This window comes from Camponotus vicinus, unplaced genomic scaffold, assembly GCF_025532165.1.
Source record: "Camponotus vicinus isolate PSW18456_S1 unplaced genomic scaffold, iyCamVici1.0 SCAF_1, whole genome shotgun sequence".
NCBI lineage: Eukaryota > Metazoa > Arthropoda > Insecta > Hymenoptera > Formicidae > Camponotus > Camponotus vicinus.
This window is the reverse complement of record NW_028141945.1, coordinates 38,045,744-38,067,791: the sequence shown is the minus strand read 5'-3', so window position 1 is coordinate 38,067,791 and position 22,048 is coordinate 38,045,744. Positions and strand designations below refer to the sequence as shown.

Here is a 22,048-nt window from a genome sequence, read left to right as displayed (position 1 = left end):
AAGTTATAAGTTTATAAGTTTATAAACCTTCAATTTGTTTTGCTAGTTTAATATTGATCAAAAACATCTCGTTAAGACAAGATAATAAATCTAATAAATACAATCGATATAAAAGTTTATAAACCTTCAGTATATTTATGCATTTTAAGTGATTTTTTTTCGTTTTTTTTGGCAGTACATCGCGTCTCGCTGCGAACAAGCTAGCTCGATCAAACTTCGTAACAAATAGTATACTGATGATAATTATCTCATATATATAATGGAGTAATAATAATATTAATAATAATACACAAATATAATAATCGAGGAAACTCGTTTTTACACTTTGTATCAATGTACAAAATAAGGCGGACCTTAAACGCTACGACGATATCAAAATTAATCTTATGCGGTACTTTTTTTACGGTATAATACATACACGGGAGAGGAAAGGTAGTAATACACGCATACAAACAAGCATAACGCGCACGCGATTGCCTCTATACGCACGAGGTACAATAGTTACTATACGTCGAGCGTAAACAATTCTTACATACGTCTTCGTTTTTATCGAACACTTTTAGTCAGACTTGGCTTTTTTTCGTTTTCTTCTCTTTTTGTGTTTTTTTGCATGTTACTTTATAATTATTGCAAACTTCATAAACGGTCTGGCGTAATGCACAGTACACTATACGTACCGATTTCTACTAATTTGTACTGCCAAATCCGTGTGTTTTTCCTCTCTCTTTATGGCGATTAGAATGTCCCAAAAATCATTAACAAAATCAATGATATTGTATAAAAAAGAAAAAAAGGAAAAATCACAGAATATATATAAATCGCTTTCTCGCATAGGATTATTTCTTCGAGAAAATTAATTTTGATAATCAAAATTACAAAAAGAGAAAAATATGATTTTTTTTATTAACTTAAAAATAAATCTGCCAAAAACAAAAGTCGCATCTAAATTTATTCTGCACTTGTGACTTGATTTCTTTCTTCCTAGAGCATCTTTTTCGTTTAAGCAATTTTCGGGACATTCTATATACGCGCGCAGGAAAGGATCTTTGTCTTTAGCATCTTCTCTCTTAAGCTGCAATTGGACGATAATAAAGAAAAACTAGTCTTGTTTATATTACGAAAGTACAGTCGAAAAATAGCGCTTTGACGGAATAAGGAGGACTTATTTCTTGAGGCAGTCGTATGTCTTTTTGTGACAAATCTCTTAAGTTTTTTTCACGAAGGCTCGAACCGTTTCTTGGATTCATTTTTTGGTAGAGAGTTCGAGCCAATAAATGGAATGGACGATTATTATATTATATAAAGCAAATGCTCAATTTTTTGCACACTATGAGGAACATCGTTCCCTGAATTTCATAGGACCTCCAAGGAACAATAAACCACACACATACATTCTTTCTCTCTTTCCTCTGGATGCTTCTGCAATCATGAATACACGAAAGTACAGAATCCATATTACTTAGAGCAATAGCTTATTTGTTGCGAAGAGTACAAAAGGGCTCATATAAAAAGATTTAAATTTTCTGTTAGGAACACACGTCACATGGAAAAGTACTTAATTTCCTAGAACATTGATGCGCCAGAAAGAGATTGCATAAATCTAGTACATAAATTTCAGGCTTTTAAAGTTTCGATTTCAGACTTAATATATAAGATTTTTTATTTTACCCTTTTAGATTCTTTTCAAGAGAGAGACACTCTCATATTTTTTTTAACAAAAATCTTTTTTCTCTTTATAATTTTCTTTATAAATTTGCAGGAAATATTCTTAATATACAAAGTATTAATACAATTTTTCAACCAATTTGCTCGCTTTGGCTAATCTAAATTAATCCTCTTTGGTCAATTTCTCATCTGAAATTTCTGCACTATATTTTTCTCTTGAAAAACTTATCTCAGAAAGGGTTGTCAATTTGATCGTGCGCGAGTGGCATCGTCGCTCGAACAATACAAAATAAAAAATATATTATAAACTTCAAAATTAAAAAGATATATATATATGTATATATATTATTACATTTTATATATCGTTCTATAAGAGCAGCTTTGCTACGTTATTTTGCACGCGTACGGAATATAGAGGTTTCATGTAGAAGATTCCATCAAAGCCAGTCTATTTACTTAATACATTTTCGGTCTCTAGTTCAGCATTGCACGAAAGGGGAGATAGGTTGCAAAACTAATGTCTACAAAAGGGACCGAATGTATTATTGTGTCAACCTGCGCAATACAAAATTATCGATAGATATCTGCAGGATAAAAATTGATTTCTTGAGAGCGAGAGATCTCTCAATTTAATCATAAAATATTAATTAAAATAATAAAGCAAAAAGATTACTTTTTTGAAAACTAATAAAGAATTTAAGGATTAAAGAAATAAAATATAATAAAGAAAATAAAGAATTCTTTATTAATATATAATTCTTTATTATCATTTCAAAAAAGTAGCCTTTTTTACTTTATTAATTTAATTAATATTTTACGATTAAATTGAGAGATCTCTCGCTATCGGGAATCAATGTCACATTTATCTTTTTATTTAAGGGATATATAGATTATTGTCAAATCTTCTGATTTGACGATGTAATTATACAGCATACAAAAGATGTGTTATATACATCACAAACGGTACATTAAAAGAAAGGAAGAAAGAAGAAAGAAAGCAAGAAAAAGACTGAAAGGTGATATGTGACGATGCCTGAATGATAATCTAAATTTAAATCGATAATCGATCAATCTAGTTGTCAAATTTTAAAGACGTAATATTTCTGTTTTTATTGTATTTTGATGTATCATTTGCGATGTATGTAACACATTATTTTTACATGATATATAATTATATTGTTAAATAGGAAGATTTGATAATTGTCTCTAATAATTGATAGATGTCTGTTTCAGAAAGTTGCAGCGTTTCCGATTACCTACCCATCTCAAATTAAATGACAATGTTAATCGCGGGATCCGTTCTAAAGGACCGAGGGGTTTTGTCGACTAGAGCGATTGATTGTTCTGTTGTTGCATGTGTAACTGTAGGAAACAGTAAAGAATGCCGGCCTGCGCCATCACGTCGACGGTACCGGCGGCGAGAGGATCGCGACTTTTGGCATCGCTGCGCGAGTTACTAGTGCCAGGTCGTAACAACGTGGGTCCAAACACTGTGGCTAAATTATGAAGCGACATTTTGTTTTGCGCTTCATGCTTGTTCACGCGAACAAGATGTGCTAGCAGGAAATCGATCACTGCTTTATTGACGGAGGGCAGACCATCGTAGACGCGGCGTAGAGCAGCGCCTCGTGACAGATCGCCCGTTTGGAAGGCTTCCAGAAATGCCGGATAAAGGGCGTCGGTGAATAGGGCCTCCGGCATTTCGCGCAGGTACAGCTTTAGCACACCCGTCACCGAATGCACGTCCACCTACATATTCACACAAAGATATCAGTACAATATGGAAAGTTTCTTTTTTGCGTGATAATTATTAAGAGCAAGCGAAATAAAAACGTACCTCTTTAAGCAGCTGCTCGGCTTCATACGAATTACTCTCGAATGATTTGCGTAGTCTCGCTACATCGGATGCCGAGCCGGAAACGCGATACAAGCCTACCTCGCCGACGCCTCGTCTCTCCACTTCTCTCACGCATGCCGTTATGATGAAAGGCACGTCGCGTTTCTCTCGTCTGAAACAAAAAGTAATACATTTAATAGTAATATATTTATATTAAAGTAAGTTAATTACTTAAGTAATAGTAATATATATTTCTTTAAAATATTTCGTATGTGTGTATATGTGCATAAATTAAGAAATATTTAGTAATTTCACTTTTATTAGGAAGAAATAAGTAACTTTCCATTTCTTTCAATCGCGAATTATTTGATTTGGATATTAAGTATAATATTTTTTTTCCGAAGATTTAACGAAAGATTATAATCAATTTCTTATTTTTTTAACTCGAATAAAATTGCGCGTACTTGCACACTTGCTGGATCTTGGCGCCAAATAAGCCTTGCGGTTTGGCTGAAGGCACTCGTCTCAGAGTGACCTCGCTGGGAACAAAACGTAGTGCTACGTCCAATGACGTGGGACCCAAGTTCAATGATCTCTCCACCTGATCGGATTGCAACCAAGATCTGCTCAACCGCTGAATGCATTTGCCTCGCAATAGCGAGCGTGTACCGCACTCCTCGTACAACAAGATTCTAACATTCTGACTTCCCTCCAACTCTACCACAAAGGTCTCGCCTGTAATTGAAACAAATAAAAAATTTTATAATCAATAATATAAAGAATTTTAATTTTAAGATAGACAATTATCTATGTTTGCTGAAGATTACAATATTTGAATATTATATAAGATTAATATATTACAAATGTAAAAGAAAAAAGAATTTTACTCTAGTGAGAAAGATATCTTACCCCAAAGTGGAGCTTGACCTTTGGCGACGCGACTTCGTGCTCTCTTGAAGTAATGTCCATAGCTGTCAACTTCGACGATGATATATAGATCGCTCACCCTGTCTAAACCCGGTGGAGTCAGACCGAGCAGCGTTAGGTGAAGATCACCCAGCAGCAAGCTCTCGTCGCGTCCCGATCTCAATAGATAGCTGCCCATATCCGTTTGCAGAAATGTCCGACAAGCGGTAACCCAAGCTTGCAACTCGTACATCGACAAGGGCAGTTGTCCTGGAGGTTGTCCACCCTGTAAAATATGTTAACAATGATAAATTTCCTCGTTTTTTTAAATATAGCTTATGTATATATATGTATGTGTGTGTGTGTGTGTGTGTGTGTGTGTGTAACATACATATAAATAAAATATATGTGAAAGTAATTTAATCGACCACACCGGCAATATTTATTGATGAAAAAATTCACAACGTTTCGACCATGGGTTTTGGTCCTTATCAAGTGAACTGAAATTATTACATATAATATAAACAAATGAATTACAATAAGATGTGACCAAAAAAAGGAGAAAGAAGAAAAAATCATATACATACATTGTCTTAGATAACTAATACGTGGTGAGAAATAAAGAAATCACTGTGTCAAGTCATGTCGACCTCTCGATCCAACACAAAGAGAAAGACTAAACCGCCTTTATTAGTCTATCATAAATATCGTTTAAACTTTCAGTGTCCTTTTGTAAGTTAACAGTGTTGTCAGACTTTTTGATGAAAAACATTTCAGCAATTTCTCTCTTTCTCACATGTCTCTCATTATGCAGAATAATCGGTGTTGACCAATCGAAGTCATGATTAAGTTCCAGTTTATGTTTGCTAACCACAGAAAGATTGCTTTCGTGCAATTTAATGTTGTTGCAATGTTCTTTGATACGAGTGCCTAAATGTCTTTTTGTTTGGCCAATATATGACATATTACAATTTTTACAGTTTAACTTGTAAACGACCTCAGTCCTGTTATTAATAGGCAATCTATCTTTTCCACGTTTGATTAATGAATTCAGTTTATTAGGTACATTATAGACAACCTTCAGACCAACATTTTTAAAAAGGCGACTAATCTCATCGCTCAAGCTCTCTACAAACGGCAACGAGATGTAACATGATGTAGTCGCATTATCACATTCCGTATTCATATTTACATTGTCGCGATGTTTCAAAAATTCTAGTCTTTTTTTAACGTAACGGTTTGTAATTTGAGTTGGAAAACAATTGTTGGAAAGAATCTGTTTAATAATATCGATGTTCTTAAAATGAAATCGAGCGTCAGATAAAATATATGTATTAGTATATATTAATAATTGTATTATTAATATAAGAGCTATATTATAATAGTATGAGATTCGATACCTGCTGTAACGCGTCCACTGCCTCCACCCATTGAGAACGTTCAAACTCGCTGGACAAAAAGAAGGTATAGGAATTCTGCACTCGGTTTTGGTGGCTCTTATGCGCGACGCGTAGAACCAAGTTTGGCGAAGCTAATACCAGCTGCGCTTCGAGTTCGGCGAGTTTCTTACGATTTTTCTCCGAGCCTCTTCCACCCAATCGGATCCGCTTCTCATCGTTCCGTTCCTCCCACAATATTTGATCGCGTACCGTACACGCTTGCGATCTATTTTAACAATTTTCATTACTTATAATAGTTTAACTAAGCATTAGATTAATCAAAAAGTTCGTTCGTTTGTTTGTTTCATTAATATAATGATATGTTGGTGATTTAACAATGAGTCATTACTATCATTACTACGATTTTTATCGTGTAATTTATTAAATTTTATAGTGTATTTTATAAGATGTTGAATGGATGCGTGATAGCAAATCTGATAACAAGTTTATCGATATGTCGATATTAATAAAAATATCATATATGTGTGTGTGTATAAAATTAATTCCTACTGTTAATATAATTTATAATCAATATAATTTATAATTAATATAATTTATTATGGATTGTGAGTCGATTTACCTCAAAGCTACCACGTTAGCGGGGCTAGCTTCGCGTGGCTCTACGCCGTCCTCTGTAACAGCCGCTTCTGCTATGGGGACATACCACTTTAATTCGAATGTGAACTTGTCCCTACCGGATGCTTTGTACTTCGCACAGGCGATTACATCGTTAAAGAGAAAAAGATGTCTCAGTTTTCTGTGACCGTCCGAAAGTTCGACTACAAACGAATTCTTCACTAATCTTCGTTGAGCTCTATCATGACTCTAAGCAGGAAGACAGAACAATTATGCATAATATAACAATTACATTATACGAGAAAAAAATATAATATTACATATTGCATGAATCTTTCTTACCGGAAACATGGACTTTGTCTGAATAATATTAAACTCATCTAAGAAGTTCCTGGTCATAGCCAGAGCTTCTGATAGAGGCGCGTGATCCGCATGATTGACTGGCGTATGCTTCAGAAGATCCTGGAAAACAATGAACAAAAAAAATATTGCTTCGAGATAAGATAAATTGAAGATTACGACATATTTACTCATAGTAGTTTATCTCTCTAGTAATTTTATCAGTCATATTGTAGGAAATCGCACTTTACGTTGACGCATATAAAGAGAATTCATTTATAAATAAATATTATATATACTTACATGTAAAACTAAAGCATTCTTTTGCACTCGCGCGACCGGCTTATGTAACAGATCTTCTAGTGACAAACCCGGACCTTTTGGAAAACCTCTGAGTCTTATATCTCTGGTAATCTCTGCGAATTGTGTGGAATGGGCAGAGCATCGTCGCACAGTGTCGGTCGCGCGACCATAATTATGCAAAAATGCACCGTATAATCCTATATTACTGGCCATAATCTGAAATTATGTTACATTACGTAATTACTCCAATTTTTTCTATTTATCTTATACGAGAGAAACGGCATATTAAATATACTTTAAATTGTTCTCCTATAGAAGGTTTACTATCCCACTTCTCCGTCTTCTTTCGAAGACCATCCAGAAATGTTTGATGCAAAGCATGCAGTTCTGGAATCTTGTAGAACATTGTTCCAAATTCCTCCTCCGAGATGACTGGTTGAGATGTTGTTAAAGTTGCTCTAATAGCTTTCATATACTGCAAGCAAACAAAGATAGCGATACACATGTATTTTAAATAAACTGTTGTGAATCAAATTGCAAAATAATTACATACTTGTAACATCACAGTTAAACATTCCACATATACAGCTTCACTCTCTACTACTGAATTCACAATACACTTGACCATCGACGTTCTGTCATCCTCGCGATCCTTGCTCTTTTCCTGTCTACGCGGCGTCGTCGGAGTTGGTGATTCTAAGCTGCCCTCGCTTAAACTCAATGGTTCGGCATCGCTGCTGCCGGTTTCGTTGTCCGTACTGAGAGCTCGTAGCAAAATCGGGGGCGCTGGATTGGCGCCCTCTTCGTCTTCGCTGTCCATCGCCGCTCTGTGTCTAAAAATAATTTACGTATCATACATGTTCCATATTTTCACTTTAACCCGGGAGTACTCGTACGTGAATTCAATCAATAAATTTAAAAAAAACATATGCTCGAGATGACTCGGGGAGGCACGCATACTCCGCGTGATTAAAGATTTTGATATGCTTTAATTGAAGTAAAGCAAGAGATGACAAATGACTTACTGTATAAAATAATCGATGTTGACATAATTACTCTGATTGCCCGGCGAATCTGGCAATGATGGAGGTCTTCGAGGTGCTGCCTTGTTTCCATTGTTGCTGTTAACAATGGGGACGCGTGCGTCAATGTAGACATATTCTCCAGTTTGATCCAAGGCTACTGAGTCGTAATAAGGCTCTTCTTCTGATGCTTCCGCGTCGCCATCCTCGCCATCCTCGTTGATCGCCTTTTCTAAATCTATTCAGTGAACAAATAGCATCATCATATATTATTTACTTATTTGCCTTTGTAAATATTTGAAATTCTTTTTAAACTCCATCAAAATAATTTACATCATATGTGTATATATATATATATATATATATATATATATATATATATATATATATATATATATATATATATATATATATATACACATATGATGTAAATTATTTTGATATATATATATATGAAGCAAAATTAATAGTATTCTTGTAGAACTTTGCAACTAATTTTCAATCACTTGTATTAAATAATATAAGTGAAATTCTTTTGTGAATTTATCAAAATTTTTCATTGAATCTTTTTCTTAATATCATAAGAAGAGAAAGCTTCTATAATAATTACATAGACGTTTATAAAAAGCTTCATAAAAAAATTTACATAAGATAAGCTAAAAAAATTACCTTTCTCATCCTCTTCTTTGAGAGATTCTTCGTTTTTATCTTTTTTCGAGCTCCCAGTAACTTCGATTACTGTAACATAATTACTTGGCACATCTGGATCACTGTTTCTCCTAAGTTCAGGCACTTTCTCGGGACTCTTCGGTATCTCGCTCTTGGGTCTCTTGCCCGCTGTGCCGAGAGTCGAACTCAATTCAGACACACACTTGTCTTGAAATTTGCTAATGTCATCCCGTTCCGTCACGATAGGAGCGAACGATCCGACATTAGTCGGATTCGAAGAGTCTGTCAAGCTATTTTCTGCTGCTTGAAAATCCTGTTGAGATTGCAGTTCTGTCGTTGCTTCCTGCTTATTCTCAGATATACTCGCACTTAAATTGGTATTGTTAGCCAGCTGCTTGTGTCGTTCGACATCAGCCAATAATCTTTCTAAATATTCCACATAAAATTCTTCCTTTTCAAGTTCTTCTCTCAAAGCTGTCACCTGCAAAAGAAATATAAGAACATACATATTGTATACTTTACGACATGTCTTTTTTCAAAAAGCTTTTGTCATTATTTAATAAAGAATTTTATAAATTTTATATTAATTATTTTAAAAATATTTTAGAAAATTATATTTCATAAAAAACTATATATTTTATTCTAAACACATTAAATATATTTTTAAAAAATAATTGTTCTATTTATACAATCTTTTGCTATTCTTAATGTTTACATTATGTTCATTCAATAAAATTTTAATAAAAGTTGGTTAATATATATATATAAAATACTACATACAATTTTTTAAAGTGACTTAAATACAATTAAAATAGTTGCTTTTAGATGTGCGATGACACGATAGAAATAATTTACAATAATTCACAAACAATTTGATGATAATTGATTGAATTGAAATAAATTGAAAATAAAAAAATCAATGCTAATTATTTCTTTCAGACACTATTCACTTTTTTGTTTATCAAAGTGTTGTTATATACAAAAAATAATAATTTATTTTGGTATTCTAAATGTCACGGATACTCTGCTACTAGCAAGTTGCAATTACAATTAATTTGATGAGTCATCAAGCCACTCAATGTGATATTAATCGAGTTACATATGATTAAGTTTTTATTATAAGTGGTGTGAAATTAGTTTTTTCATTGTTCTTTATTTTCCATATCAGCATTCAACATGTTTCCTCTCTTCCTCTAAGAGTTCTTCATTATCTATTTGAATCATATATACCAATACAAACACAAACATCCCACTCAAATCTGACTAATAAATGCCTGGTAAACATTGCAACACCTCAACTCATTCATTCTATGCTTCCTTAATCATGCAACTCATGATCGCCACAAATGTTTATCTCTATCTGTTCTAGAAATCTGACAAGGCTTGTCAAGAAGAATTGGTTGCTCTAGTCTATTTATTTGATGAGTCATCAAACCACTTCAGGATATTAATTGAATTAAATAGACCCTTTTTTTGCACACATATAATCATACGCTACATCTAATAGATATCTAGTGAGTATTGCAACATTATTACAAACTGGTCATTATGCAAGTTTCATCCTTATTTCACTTTATTCTTATTCATTTACTCTATCATTATTCATCACAACACATCCACAATCCACACGACAACCTCACTCTGGCTCTCGTTAATAAAGATGAAATATGTCGCGAGATCTCTTCTCCGGAGAGAGATTATCGCAACTATACCAACTCACCTTCTGCTTATGTTTAACGAGATTCGCTCTAACGTCTTCTTCCCAGGCGGCCGGCAAGGCGCTGTCCGGGAACCGCTGCACCCAGACACGCTGAAAGTCGCCGAACACGCTCATGCCTCCGGATGCGCGTGGGCGACGACGACACTCCTCGTCGGCGACTCCTCCTCGGACGAGTCCCACCACCACCACCAGCACCACCAGCACTCACGGTGCCGTCGTGCGCATCGCACGAGGGCGCGGCACCCACGACGATGACGACGATGTCAAGTCTCGCGTACTCTTCGTTCACTCAACTCCTTTATTTATAGGCGCACTTGGCGCACCTTCAAGGTGCGGTGCGACGTTTTCTCGGTTTCTCGTGGCGGGCCCAACAGCGTAGCCAGCCATCCAGCGTAATCATACGGCCGCTGTCATCTTGTCGACATCTCCTGCGTAGGTCACGTTCCGATCTCTTCCTCTCCCTTCCCCCTAGCGTGCCGATGACGCCGCCACTATACCGCCTTCAACATAACTCCCCCGCGCGCGCGTTGTCTATATTTATAACAGAACATTCTATTCGTGCGTCTCGACATATACATACCTATTTCTAATTGGATCGATCCTCTTTTCGTACTCTCTAATATAGCGATACTAATACTGATAATTAATAAAATAATTAATAAACAGCGAATAGAAAAATTCTCGAATAATTCTAAAACTTAATTTTCTCTTTCTAATTCTTAAAATAAATTAGAAAATATAGAATGTAAAAATAAAAAAAAATATAGAAATAATTTAATTTTTAAAAGTATTTTTAAAAATTTTATTACTATAGATACGAAGAATTTAATTAAACAACAAATCTAAATATAAAACGTCTTAACATATCTAAATTAAAAAATATAATATGGTATCTCTTAGAAATTCATTAGTTTTTTTACATATACAAATTTTACGTATACAAATTTTTTATAAGTTCTTCTGAATGAAGGATATTAGGATGTGTTAAGACGATTAGGATAAGCACGTTTGTGTAGATAAGTTAGCATCAGTTGGTATTTGTATATATAAATTATATATAAATTTGAGCATGTGGATTTATTACAAAAGAAATCATCGATAAGTAAAATGTATGTTGTTTAATTACCTATATTCACACTTTGTGGATTATTGCATTTCTCCAAAATGTATCTCCAATAAAAACTATACAATGTTTCATATTTAAAAAAATACTACATCATTGGATTATTTTATAATTCAATATAAATCATAAGTAATTATGTACAACATTCGATTGTTTGGAAAAATTTCGATTAAATTTTATGTACTACCATTCTTTACTTCGACTGGGCTGAGAATGGTGAGCACATACTGCAAAACCTTGACTAATTCTTGCTCTTGTTTACTGGCATCGATACTCGACAATGTAAATCTACCAAGAGCTTCTCGAATGCTCTGAGAAAATCCTGCGCTTCGTGCGATGAGTTTTCCTTTTTGATTATTGCTAATCAAGGACCATAACATGGAACCAGCTAGGTTGATTTCGCACGACGATCCATTCTTAAAAATGTCGTGTAACAAATTGATAAAGTCCACTGAAAAATAATAAAGATGTAATACAATTTATATTAAATAAATTAATACTGATACAATATTAATTTATTTACCTGAACTAAGGAGTCGAGGTCTGTTCGTTATGTTGAATGCTAAATTGCGTAGAATCGATATTGCGAGAACTTTGCTCGATGATGATGAACACTTTGCTAAATGCATTAAAACATCTAAAGCATCAATAGCCTAAAATATTATGATGTATTTATTAAGAAATTAGTACATATATATTTTTTTACGTGTTTTTTACCTTTGGTACACATAATTGTCCTTCTTCATAATAAGTAAAATCTATTAAAAATTCTAGACAATACATCTCCACTAATGGCCATGGCTTTATCCTTTTGGTAATAATAGGATGTATTTTAGTAAAAAATTGAAGAAGATTACTCTGTGAAATAAATAATGTTTTAATTCATAATTGACAATTTAAAATTTAGTATTCATATCACATTCAATGTTTTAAGCCTATCTGATGTAATAAAAATTAACTATAGTGCCAATTACCTTCGAAATACAGACTCTACATTCGTGAACGTGCACCGCATTTCGTAAAATATGGAAAGCAAAGTGCATTTTGTGATTATCGAAAATTTGACCAGCTCTTTCGATTTCTTTGCTTGCCACTTGTATGATAACATGTATCAACGCGAGCGTATTTGGCGTTTTTCTTAATCCAGTTCCCGGCAATATTGTTGTTAATGTTAAAGATTGTGCGGCTTAAAAAAAAAATGTAACAGATTAGCTAAAAAAATAGCATAATGATAAAAAATATGTAAACGTTATCAATATATATTTATCGATGCTTTAGTAATACTTTACTGCTATATTAATTTGTCATCTTACCAACATTACATTTTGTTGTAAACGTCGCCAGCAATTTCAAAGCAGAAGTTGATACCATTTTATTTAATGCTATCCAGGCCCACAGTTTGTGTACCACATCTGCTAAACCTTTTTTTGTTAGAGTCTCCTTAACGTTTGCATCTCCATACATGAAGTTCATCAAAAGTATAAAGATACAGTTTATATCATGTAACAGAGGATGAGTCTGTAAGATAGAAAAGAAGAAGTGGTTTTTGTTAGAGAAATTGTAGGGATAGCAGACGTTTTTCGAATAAAATCTTAATATTTTCCTACCTTCTTCTCTACTTGTTTCTTATAAAGTTCAAATGGTTGGAGATTCAACTTAACGTACAGTTCTTTAAGATTCATCAATGCTGTTTCAGGAAGATCATTCTGTAGTGCAACACGTTTTGCTTCCTTTGACACATACAATAAGTTAGTCAGAGCTCCTACAATGAGATCCTTATCTTCTGATTGTTTACAATTTTTTTTGGATTTCGCGTAATTATGAGCGATAAAAAGATGTAGCAAGAGCCCGCATAATTCGCCTCCTATTGTAATTTGGTCTTGATTCAATGATTTATCCATTGAATTCGAATTTTTCTCACTTTCGTTCGATTTTTTGGAATGCACGTTCGCGTCTCTTATTGACAACTTGTTCACGCTCGATATGACATCTCGCAAATTACCATCCTTGCTTTCAATCGCGACACGTGTATCGAGTATCGTATCGAGTGTCGTCCGTAATAAAGAAACGTCGCTTTTCTCTAGCGAATCTTTCTGAATCTCTTGGGACAGTAGAAAGGCTAAGCAACCTATGGCACTCATTCTCAAATCTGTCGCCGAGTCCTTTATCGCAAAATAGATGGAAGCCATCACAATTTCTGGTCCGCATAATTCTAGCGCGCTTTGAATGGCTTCGAAATGCTGGTCTTCCGTTAACGAAAGCATAGCTATAAAGTTATAGATTTCCATCCACAATCTGTTGCGCAGATACATCAGGCGCGGTTCGGCAGATTCTGGATAAATCATACAAGTAAATATTAAGATTTATATTTAAAATAAGTTTACAATGCATATACTTACGATACAAATCTATATTTAAAAAGCGAAATAAAGTGTACAGTGAGTCCGAGGAAAAAAGAACGACGGCTGAGTATTCATTGCTGTGCGTGATGCAATTTATTAGAACTGTACAAATGCTAATATACATTTCCAACACATCAGAATAATGGCTTAAATTCTTTCTGTTTCCATTATCTTTCGGAATTTCATTCAAACATCTTGAAATAAAGAAAATAAAACAATTCAGTAGAAAGATAATTATAATGTTTTATAGATTTCTTTCCATGTACATACCCAAACAAATATTTATCGATGGAATGTTCATAGATTTGCCGAACTACTTCGTGTAATCCGATGAATATTAAATTGTTTAATAAATTACAAGCAGCAGTGATGAGTGAAGGCGTCGCGATTGATTGCATGGAACTATCCACGTCAGTTATTTCCGAATCTCTACCAGAGACTGAGTCAATGTAAAAAAAAAATTAATTATAAATTATGCAACAGAGAGCATCATTAAAAGAATATAATTAATGTAATTACATGCTTGTAATTCATCCTGACAGTTGTATAGATACGATACGATGCGCGGTACCAGTGAAAAGCAACCAGATTGCGCACTCTGTATGAAAGTTGGTTTGCCGTTATTTCTTCGATATTCCAATTGTTCTGCATCTAGAGTAGTCAACATATAAATGTTGGAACACAGTACACCAATTTCATGATAGATATTGCATTGTTCAACATATATTAGAACAGCTTGCGATTGTAAAGAATCATCCTATATAAAAGAAAGATTATAATTAAAGATCAAAATAATCCTTTAAAAATATATAAGTATTTTTTTCATATTTTGCGAGAGAAAATATGTATATATTATATTTACACATTGATAAGTCATCGAATTCTTCAGCATATTGCAAAATGCGATACATGCTTGTTCTCTAACTAAACAAGATTCCTCTCGGTTCGCGATGCATTGAAGCAACGTGTGGCATAGATCACTCGGCGCCATGGCGATTGCGTTAAGGAGTTGTGACACAGTATGTACTGTGTTCATCAGACCTGCCAGTAATTGCAAAGCTGAAGCGCGAACCAAGGGATCTCGATTTTGCCATAACATAGGTAACACATTTAATGAGCGACCCTCTTCGTGCCAAAATCCTACCCATGACTGTAATGATATAATAATTATTCAACAATTATTTATGTTGAAATTAATAATAATTAGATCATGCAAAATTACGGCGAAATTAAGATTAATTCTTGTAATCGATAAATATATCGTTTTCAAAATACTATTAAGTCGAGATATACTCACACTTTTATTAAAATTTACTTGCATTTGATGTAATAAATGATTAAGACATATTATTGAGTTTCTTGTTATTGATAAACCCATGAAGCTAACTGTACCAGCGCCATGAAAGGACACGATTGGTTCAATGAGAGTATTGCAAAGGGACAATAGTAAGTTCTTGTGATTCCCCCATTCGCACTGTCCAATTAAATATGTCAAACATGTTAGCAACCAATCGAGATATGCTATAACAAATAAAAAAAGAAAAAAAAAAGATTATAACATTAAATTTCACAGAATCAATTTTCTTCTATAACAAAAATTTGTGTTGAAATTACAATTTGGGCAGCTTCAACAAATACTAACCGAGATTGTAGAAATGTTGCTGATCCCCGAAACATAGTGTCAAAACAACAAATTCTACAAATTTAATCCAAGTATTCTTAGGCTCGCCATTGGACTTCTGCATCTTTTCGATCGCGGAACATGTACGCACTAATTTCAATATAGATTGATGTACATTTTGATTATCGACTTCCAAGTTTTTAAATAAATCTGCTAATGATCTTGTCATATTTTTCATAATCTTACTGATCCACGATCCTTTCCCTGAGAATTAAAAAAAAAGATTTAACATGTTTTAATATAATTTTACGTGAAAAACGGCGATATCTAAAGATATCGCTATATGAATTATATCCTTTCACCTTTTTTTGCCACATTTAGATATAATTGCAAAAAGATTAAAACGTCCACGAATAAGTCGCAGTCTTCTTTACTAGCGGGATGTGATAATAGAAATCGTTCAAACGTTTGTTCCCAAGGTAGTGAATCTATCTCTTTTTCGTTATTACGTTGAAGTATCTTGTAAAATTTTAGATACCTAAAAATCAAATAATTAAAATAAAATTAATAAATAATGCAATGCAAACAATGTTCTTGATATCAATTAAAATTAAAAGATGAAAGATTATTTAAAAAGAAAATTAAAATTAAAAGATGAGAGATTGCTAGCAACTTACATTGTAAGATAATCTAATGCACATGTAACACTATAGTGTGCAGTAGAATTTTGAATATTATAAAGTTGCTGTTGACAACAATATTGAGAAAAGCTATACTGCAAAGAAAGAAAATCCTTTTCAAGAATAATCAATTTCTGTGTAACTTCAGAATTCTGTATATCATCTAAGCTTTTCCATAACATGTTTATACCATCATTCCATTCCCATGCCCAATACTGTCTAATAAAAGTTAAGGCTACTGGATTACTACCATGAAGTACTAAAAATTAAAAAAACAATCTTTACTTGTTTCCATTCTATAGCTTGAAGATAACAAAAAGCAACTTTTCATGCAAAAATTATCAGAATCAGTTTTTTTCAGTTGTGTAAAATAAATTACTAATACAGATCTTATCTGTAAACTTACATGTTACATCAGATCGTCTATGTAGACTCGTTTTCCAATGAGATTTGCACGCAAACGGCAATTTCATATTTGCCACAACAATATAAGGTAATGAAATATGTGACGCGATGCTGTTTTCCGCTAATGTAGCTTTTTCACTAACTCTTATGATGTGTTCACTATAGAGAAGTAAACACAGCAATTGCGCGCCATCGGTTTTTATACATTCATTGTTTGGAAATAAAAAAAGACCTAATTGAAAAATTTTTATGCATTTTTTGAATCGAAATTGTTATAAAATAAAAATAATAATGGAACATTTATATATATATATATATATATATATATATATATATATATATATATATATATATGTATGTGTATATTTGTCTTTGATATAAATTCTTTGGACAAAATGGAATTATGATGGACTATACATACTTCTTATGATGTTAAAGAGAACAGTGGTGCTGATAGATAACTCATGTCGTACAGAACATTCAAAAAATACAAGCAGTTTTAATATACTGATTATCGGTATCACAGAATCTGGATAATTTATATAATCTTTTTCTATCTAAAAATCACATGTTTTAGGTCAAATAAAAGAAATGTGTTTATAATATCTTATTTTGTAAAGTGCAATAGCTTAAATAACTATAAGAAATTAGGCTCTGTATATTAAAATATAAACTTAAATTTAAACAGGCCATCAGAGCTAAACGCGGATGGTAGTGCGTAAGTTCAACGAGAATTAAGTTTTCGTTGAAATTTATTTGTGTGCACAGGGCACAAAATTTCCTTGGTACGATACCAAGCAAATAGAGGGATAATAATTAAATAATTTCTCGAATTGAGAATTATTTAAAATTTGCTTGGTATCGTACCAAGGAAATTTTGTGCCCTGTGCACACAAATAAATTTCAACGAAAACTTAATTCTCGTTGAACTTACGCACTACCATCCGCGTTTAGCTCTGATGGCCTGTTTAAATTTAAGTTTATATTGCAATAGCTTACCAGAGCTTTACTGAAAATGTCCAAAATCAAAGGCAGTCCACCTTGATTAATAAACAATTTGTGCAGAGAAGTATCAGAAAGCATCACGCTAATTTGAACTAATGCGGATTTCCGTATTTTAGGATCCACATTTGGTTCGTTCAACATTTCCAATACTGACAACAAATTGCTCCTCTGTAAATAAAATAATTTTTTTAATAAAAATAATATCTAAAGTTGTATATCTCTAAAAGAATAGAATTTTATTTGAATGCAAAGGACTAGTATATATCTGTGTAAAGTAGAAATAAAAATCAAGACTGCAAGAGAAATAAATATTTAAATATTTTGAATATAAATAACCTGATAATTGCCTTCTGATCGCTTAACGGAGATTTTACGTTCAAATATGCAGAGTGAATTGAGAGGTAAGCCATGTAAAGATGATAGACGTGGTAATTTTTGGACAGAATCCTTTTCCTTCCCAAGAAGCCAGATTAAGCGACATAACGCTTCTTCCCGTATATCACTGTTTGGTGAATAGAGAAATCTTAAATTGCCCTTTAATACCTGAAATAAAGAATTATATAATACACGATAAAAACCGGAACACAGAAAATATATCTTCAACTATGTCAAATCACCTCGATAAATGGCAACTGTATACTGTTGGAAACATCGGGATCAAATATCTTGGTTATACACTGACCTAAAACTGTATTGGTATCAGCATGACACTGTAAAAGATAGAGCACAGGAATAAAAGCTTCTAAAGTTTTCAGCCATCCAGTTTCACCCATTTGTATCCTTCCTTTCAGTATAAACACTATCATATCTCTTGATACTTCATTTATCTAAATATCAAACCAATAAAAAACTAAGCATTATGAAATTAAGCACACATTGCAATAAGATTTAAAAAATTATTATTACCTTTTTGTTCTCGCTTATAGCACCATGAGAGATAATCTCCGTCAAAATATTTGGTTCAAGTAAAAACATCAAATTTTTCCAGGATAGCTTATCTTTGTTATATTCTACTCCTAAAATACTTTTAACCAGAATATGGCACTCGACATATGTGGCATGTTGAACATTTATATCTCCGTTTGCTAATAAATTTAGTGTCAGTTTTGTTGCTAGTGCATAATCTTCATCACTTAGAGAATATTTTGAAATATCTTGTAAAAACTTTACAGCAATCTTTACAATAGTTAAATTTTTATGATATGACAAGCTCAATTTAGACGTGTATAACATCCTTAAAGTTTCTGAAGGCGATTGTTCTAATGAACCTTTTAATACAGAGATAGCTGCTTGCATAGACTTTGTAACAGTTTTAGTTTCATCAAATAGTTTTACCAATTCTATCTGATTAACGCCTTGAAGTTGCTATAAATAAAAGAAGATTATATTGCTAGTTAATATTAATAATAAATAAAATAGAAAAATATAATAAAATCTCTTACTCGAGTATATTCTAAGAGCATGGAATGCAATGCTGGATACAATAGATATATTGGTGCATCCATTATAGCACTTGCTATGGACGTTTTTAAACTATTTGGTATAACAGTGTCTGCCAGTTCCAATGGTACAATACTGCTTAATAACTTCATGGTAATAGTAGTAAGATGCAAGTAGGTTATTCTTAAATAATCCACATTGCTGCAGTTTTCAAAGTATTCCATCACCTCCCCCATTAAATTAAATAGCGCTTTCAAATCGTCGCTTATTTTTAATGCTGTATCATCATTGCAGAGCCAGATATTCGGCATTATACTAATTATAAGTAATTGTACTAATTCATGAGATAGATCTGTGATGTACTTGATATTTCGTAGAGGAAAAGTAGAATCGATGGGTAAACTTAATTGATTAAGAACATGTTTTAGAGACTCTATACAATAAACTGGTAGAAGCATCTGTTGTAATTGCAAGACAGAATCATCGACATTCTCACTGATGCTCTGACTTCTATCGCTAGTTCCCTAAAAGATAGTATTATTATATGATAAAAGAATTTTAAGTAAACTTGGAGAATATGAAAAACTTAATAAATTAAAATAATATTTACCGTTGATTGATATGCTTGATAATTTGCTTCTGGAAAACCACCATCTGGACCATCTCCAGCTTCCGAAGATGTGTAAACATTGCTATCCAATTTACTAGCTAGTAACTGTAAATAAATAATGGAAATATTATTAGAGAGGCATAACCAATAAGTAAGTTTGTTAATTGTGTTTTTACAATGTTAAGGAATAAAATTAAATAGACCTTTTAGATCAAAAGAAGCAAAATATAATTATTAATATTATTATCACATTTTTATTTACCTTTTGCTTTTTATTTGCCACGCATGGTTCACAATAATAGTAAATACGAAATTTTAAGGAACGAGTTAGTTTACGCAAAGTTCTTAATACAGTTGGAACCACAGATGCAACATTAGTTTCTGACATGCTACTAGTACTTGATTTAAGAAGTCCATGAAGTATCTGTAATGTTTTAGATTACATATCTTTTTAAATTACATATTTTGACATTTAAATTACATATTTACTACTCAGAATAATAAATATGTTTTATAAAGAAAAATCATTTACCATAACTATTGCTGGTCGCTGAAGGAAAACTTCTGCTGGGAAATCTTGCATCATAACATTTGTTATAAATTGACATGTATGTAATATATGATTAATATCAATAGTATTATTAAGAGCTTCCTCAACCGCAGTAAGTACTCCTTTATCTGATGTAACCAATGGTTGCCATGGCATTATTAGCCATTTTATACCACCTTCTATCGTTTCAGAAACTTGAGTACCATCCTCGCGTTCCGATGTTACATCAAGTGGTATTGTACTACACACAAATATACATGTATTAATGTTAGTAGATATATATACACAGACTAGAGAGAGAATTCTTTATTATCTTATTTATTTTCTTATAATTTAGCTAATAGTGAAATTTTTATAACTTGTATTAATTATCTTACCTATCCAAGACAGATGGCAGAGTAAAAATATCATGTAAATTGTCATGATCTTCTTTTTCATAATCTTTATTTTTATATCTAGTATGATTTTGTATTTGTGTTTTATGTCTATCAAAGTCTGAACATACTGTATTTATAGCCAAATCCTACAATGTGAGTATATTTATCCTTTTTCATAATACATATATATGTAAAAAGTAATATCTATACTTTCATACCTTTGTATTTATATTTGATCCATTTATTTGATTTCTTTCTGGCTGAATAACAGCTTCCTCAATTTCATCCAATTTTGCATACCATTCAGAAGAGAGCTTTCTTCTCAATTCGTAAAGTTCATTTTGAAATTTTAATTTCCCAAATGCATTCAAGTAACTCTTTGCATCTGTCTTAAAATAAAGATTGTATGTTAAATAAAAATATAGCAAGTTTTTCATAACAAAATATTTTACAAAATAATTTGTCATTAGTGAAGTAGCCCAAGTACCTTTGCCAACCGCAGTAATAAATTCAGTACTTTCTCTGGCTGCGGAGCAACCTCGAATGAAAACCAATTAAACAGCCTTTGAATTATCTCTTTCTTGACAGCGTCGCAATCGCACACGAAGCCGAGATCATATTTGGAAATAATATTATCCAAAGCTCGCAGTCGTATTTCATCAATTGTATGGCCTGAAAGCAACGTTAATGTGTATTCCAAAAAAAATATATATATATGTAAAATTTTGAATCCTTTTTTTACATTACTTTACCTAATTTTTTAACATGTATGGCTGTTATTCCCGCGGTGGCTAACATCATAAACAATAATAATCTGTCAGACCGTCGTCGCAGGTTATCTGTCACACGTATAAACTTCAAAAATTTAACCGCCAAATTCACAGCGACACTGTCATTTTTCAAAGTCGGAGATAATGAACGAGATAATGAGATGTGCGAAGCGATGAAAATGAACGACCGCAGCGACCAATAGCGATCGCTTGTAGAATTACTTGCAGTAAATTATCGGTAATGTGCGTGCACTTTATCAACAGTGACAAGTCTCTAATTCCGAAGTTTGAAAGTTTCTATAGAGGGCGCCGCTCATTTTTCTCTTCATCACGTTAGAAACAGCGCGCGTTTAATTTCTATTCCACGGTCGTATCTCTGGTGACAGCATCTGCGCGATGCGCATGCGCCGCAGAAACGTTCAATCGAATTTCATGCGGCATCGGCGCGAGATATATCGTTATTTTACGAGAGGAAATTTTTGCGGAAATTTGTAACGTAAATAAATATTAAATCGTTTTTATAGTTGTGCCGCGTAAAAATCGAGAAGAGGAGATGGAACAATTCTACCGCTACTTCTTTCAACGATCG

General features: G+C 32.9%; 2 protein-coding genes across 3 annotated transcripts; both read right to left on the bottom strand.

The window, feature by feature from the left end:
• Nucleotides 1-109: 109 nt before the first annotated feature.
• Nucleotides 110-8,259, bottom strand: Rhogap1a (Rho GTPase activating protein at 1A). The gene is made up of 11 exons (XM_083089334.1): nt 8,122-8,259; nt 7,619-7,898; nt 7,361-7,540; nt 7,066-7,281; nt 6,766-6,885; nt 6,428-6,672; nt 5,809-6,073; nt 4,412-4,694; nt 3,967-4,237; nt 3,503-3,674; nt 110-3,414 (listed from the first exon to the last, which is right to left on the bottom strand). The coding sequence occupies exons 2-11, from the start codon at nt 7,883-7,885 to the stop codon at nt 2,992-2,994; spliced, it is 2,442 nt and encodes an 813-aa protein (XP_082945460.1). The 5' UTR covers nt 7,886-7,898; nt 8,122-8,259; the 3' UTR covers nt 110-2,991.
• An 814-nt stretch (nt 8,260-9,073) lies between these two features.
• On the bottom strand, nt 9,074-21,976 carry Ana3 (rotatin homolog anastral spindle 3). 2 transcript variants are annotated; one of them, XM_083089318.1, is made up of 29 exons: nt 21,442-21,976; nt 21,177-21,361; nt 20,908-21,078; nt 20,690-20,835; nt 20,295-20,553; nt 20,025-20,186; nt 19,763-19,867; nt 19,155-19,676; nt 18,619-19,077; nt 18,330-18,539; nt 18,049-18,255; nt 17,707-17,880; nt 17,129-17,264; nt 16,709-16,939; nt 16,300-16,561; nt 15,985-16,160; nt 15,644-15,886; nt 15,299-15,522; nt 14,864-15,151; nt 14,521-14,758; nt 14,272-14,440; nt 13,999-14,195; nt 13,207-13,931; nt 12,913-13,117; nt 12,574-12,785; nt 12,317-12,457; nt 12,123-12,252; nt 11,787-12,050; nt 9,074-9,237 (listed from the first exon to the last, which is right to left on the bottom strand). In XM_083089318.1, the coding sequence occupies exons 1-29, from the start codon at nt 21,488-21,490 to the stop codon at nt 9,212-9,214; spliced, it is 6,516 nt and encodes a 2,171-aa protein (XP_082945444.1). In that variant the 5' UTR covers nt 21,491-21,976; the 3' UTR covers nt 9,074-9,211. The 2 variants fall into 2 exon arrangements, with proteins under 2 accessions (XP_082945444.1, XP_082945440.1); XM_083089314.1 differs by lacking the exon at nt 9,074-9,237 and adding an exon at nt 10,587-11,007.
• Nucleotides 21,977-22,048: the final 72 nt, after the last annotated feature.

Coding starts and splice junctions, on each gene's coding strand:
- Ana3 (XM_083089314.1), bottom strand. CDS start 21,490: ATGATGTTAGCCACCGCGGGAATAACAGCCATACATGTTAAAAAATTA. Junction 21,362..21,441: donor CATACATGTTAAAAAATTAG/GTAAAGTAATGT, acceptor CGTTGCTTTCAG/GCCATACAATTGATGAAATA. Junction 21,079..21,176: donor TATTACTGCGGTTGGCAAAG/GTACTTGGGCTA, acceptor CTTTATTTTAAG/ACAGATGCAAAGAGTTACTT.
- Rhogap1a (XM_083089334.1), bottom strand. CDS start 7,885: ATGGACAGCGAAGACGAAGAGGGCGCCAATCCAGCGCCCCCGATTTTG. Junction 6,673..6,765: donor AGACAAAGTCCATGTTTCCG/GTAAGAAAGATT, acceptor CTTCCTGCTTAG/AGTCATGATAGAGCTCAACG. Junction 4,238..4,411: donor AGGTCAAGCTCCACTTTGGG/GTAAGATATCTT, acceptor TTTCAATTACAG/GCGAGACCTTTGTGGTAGAG.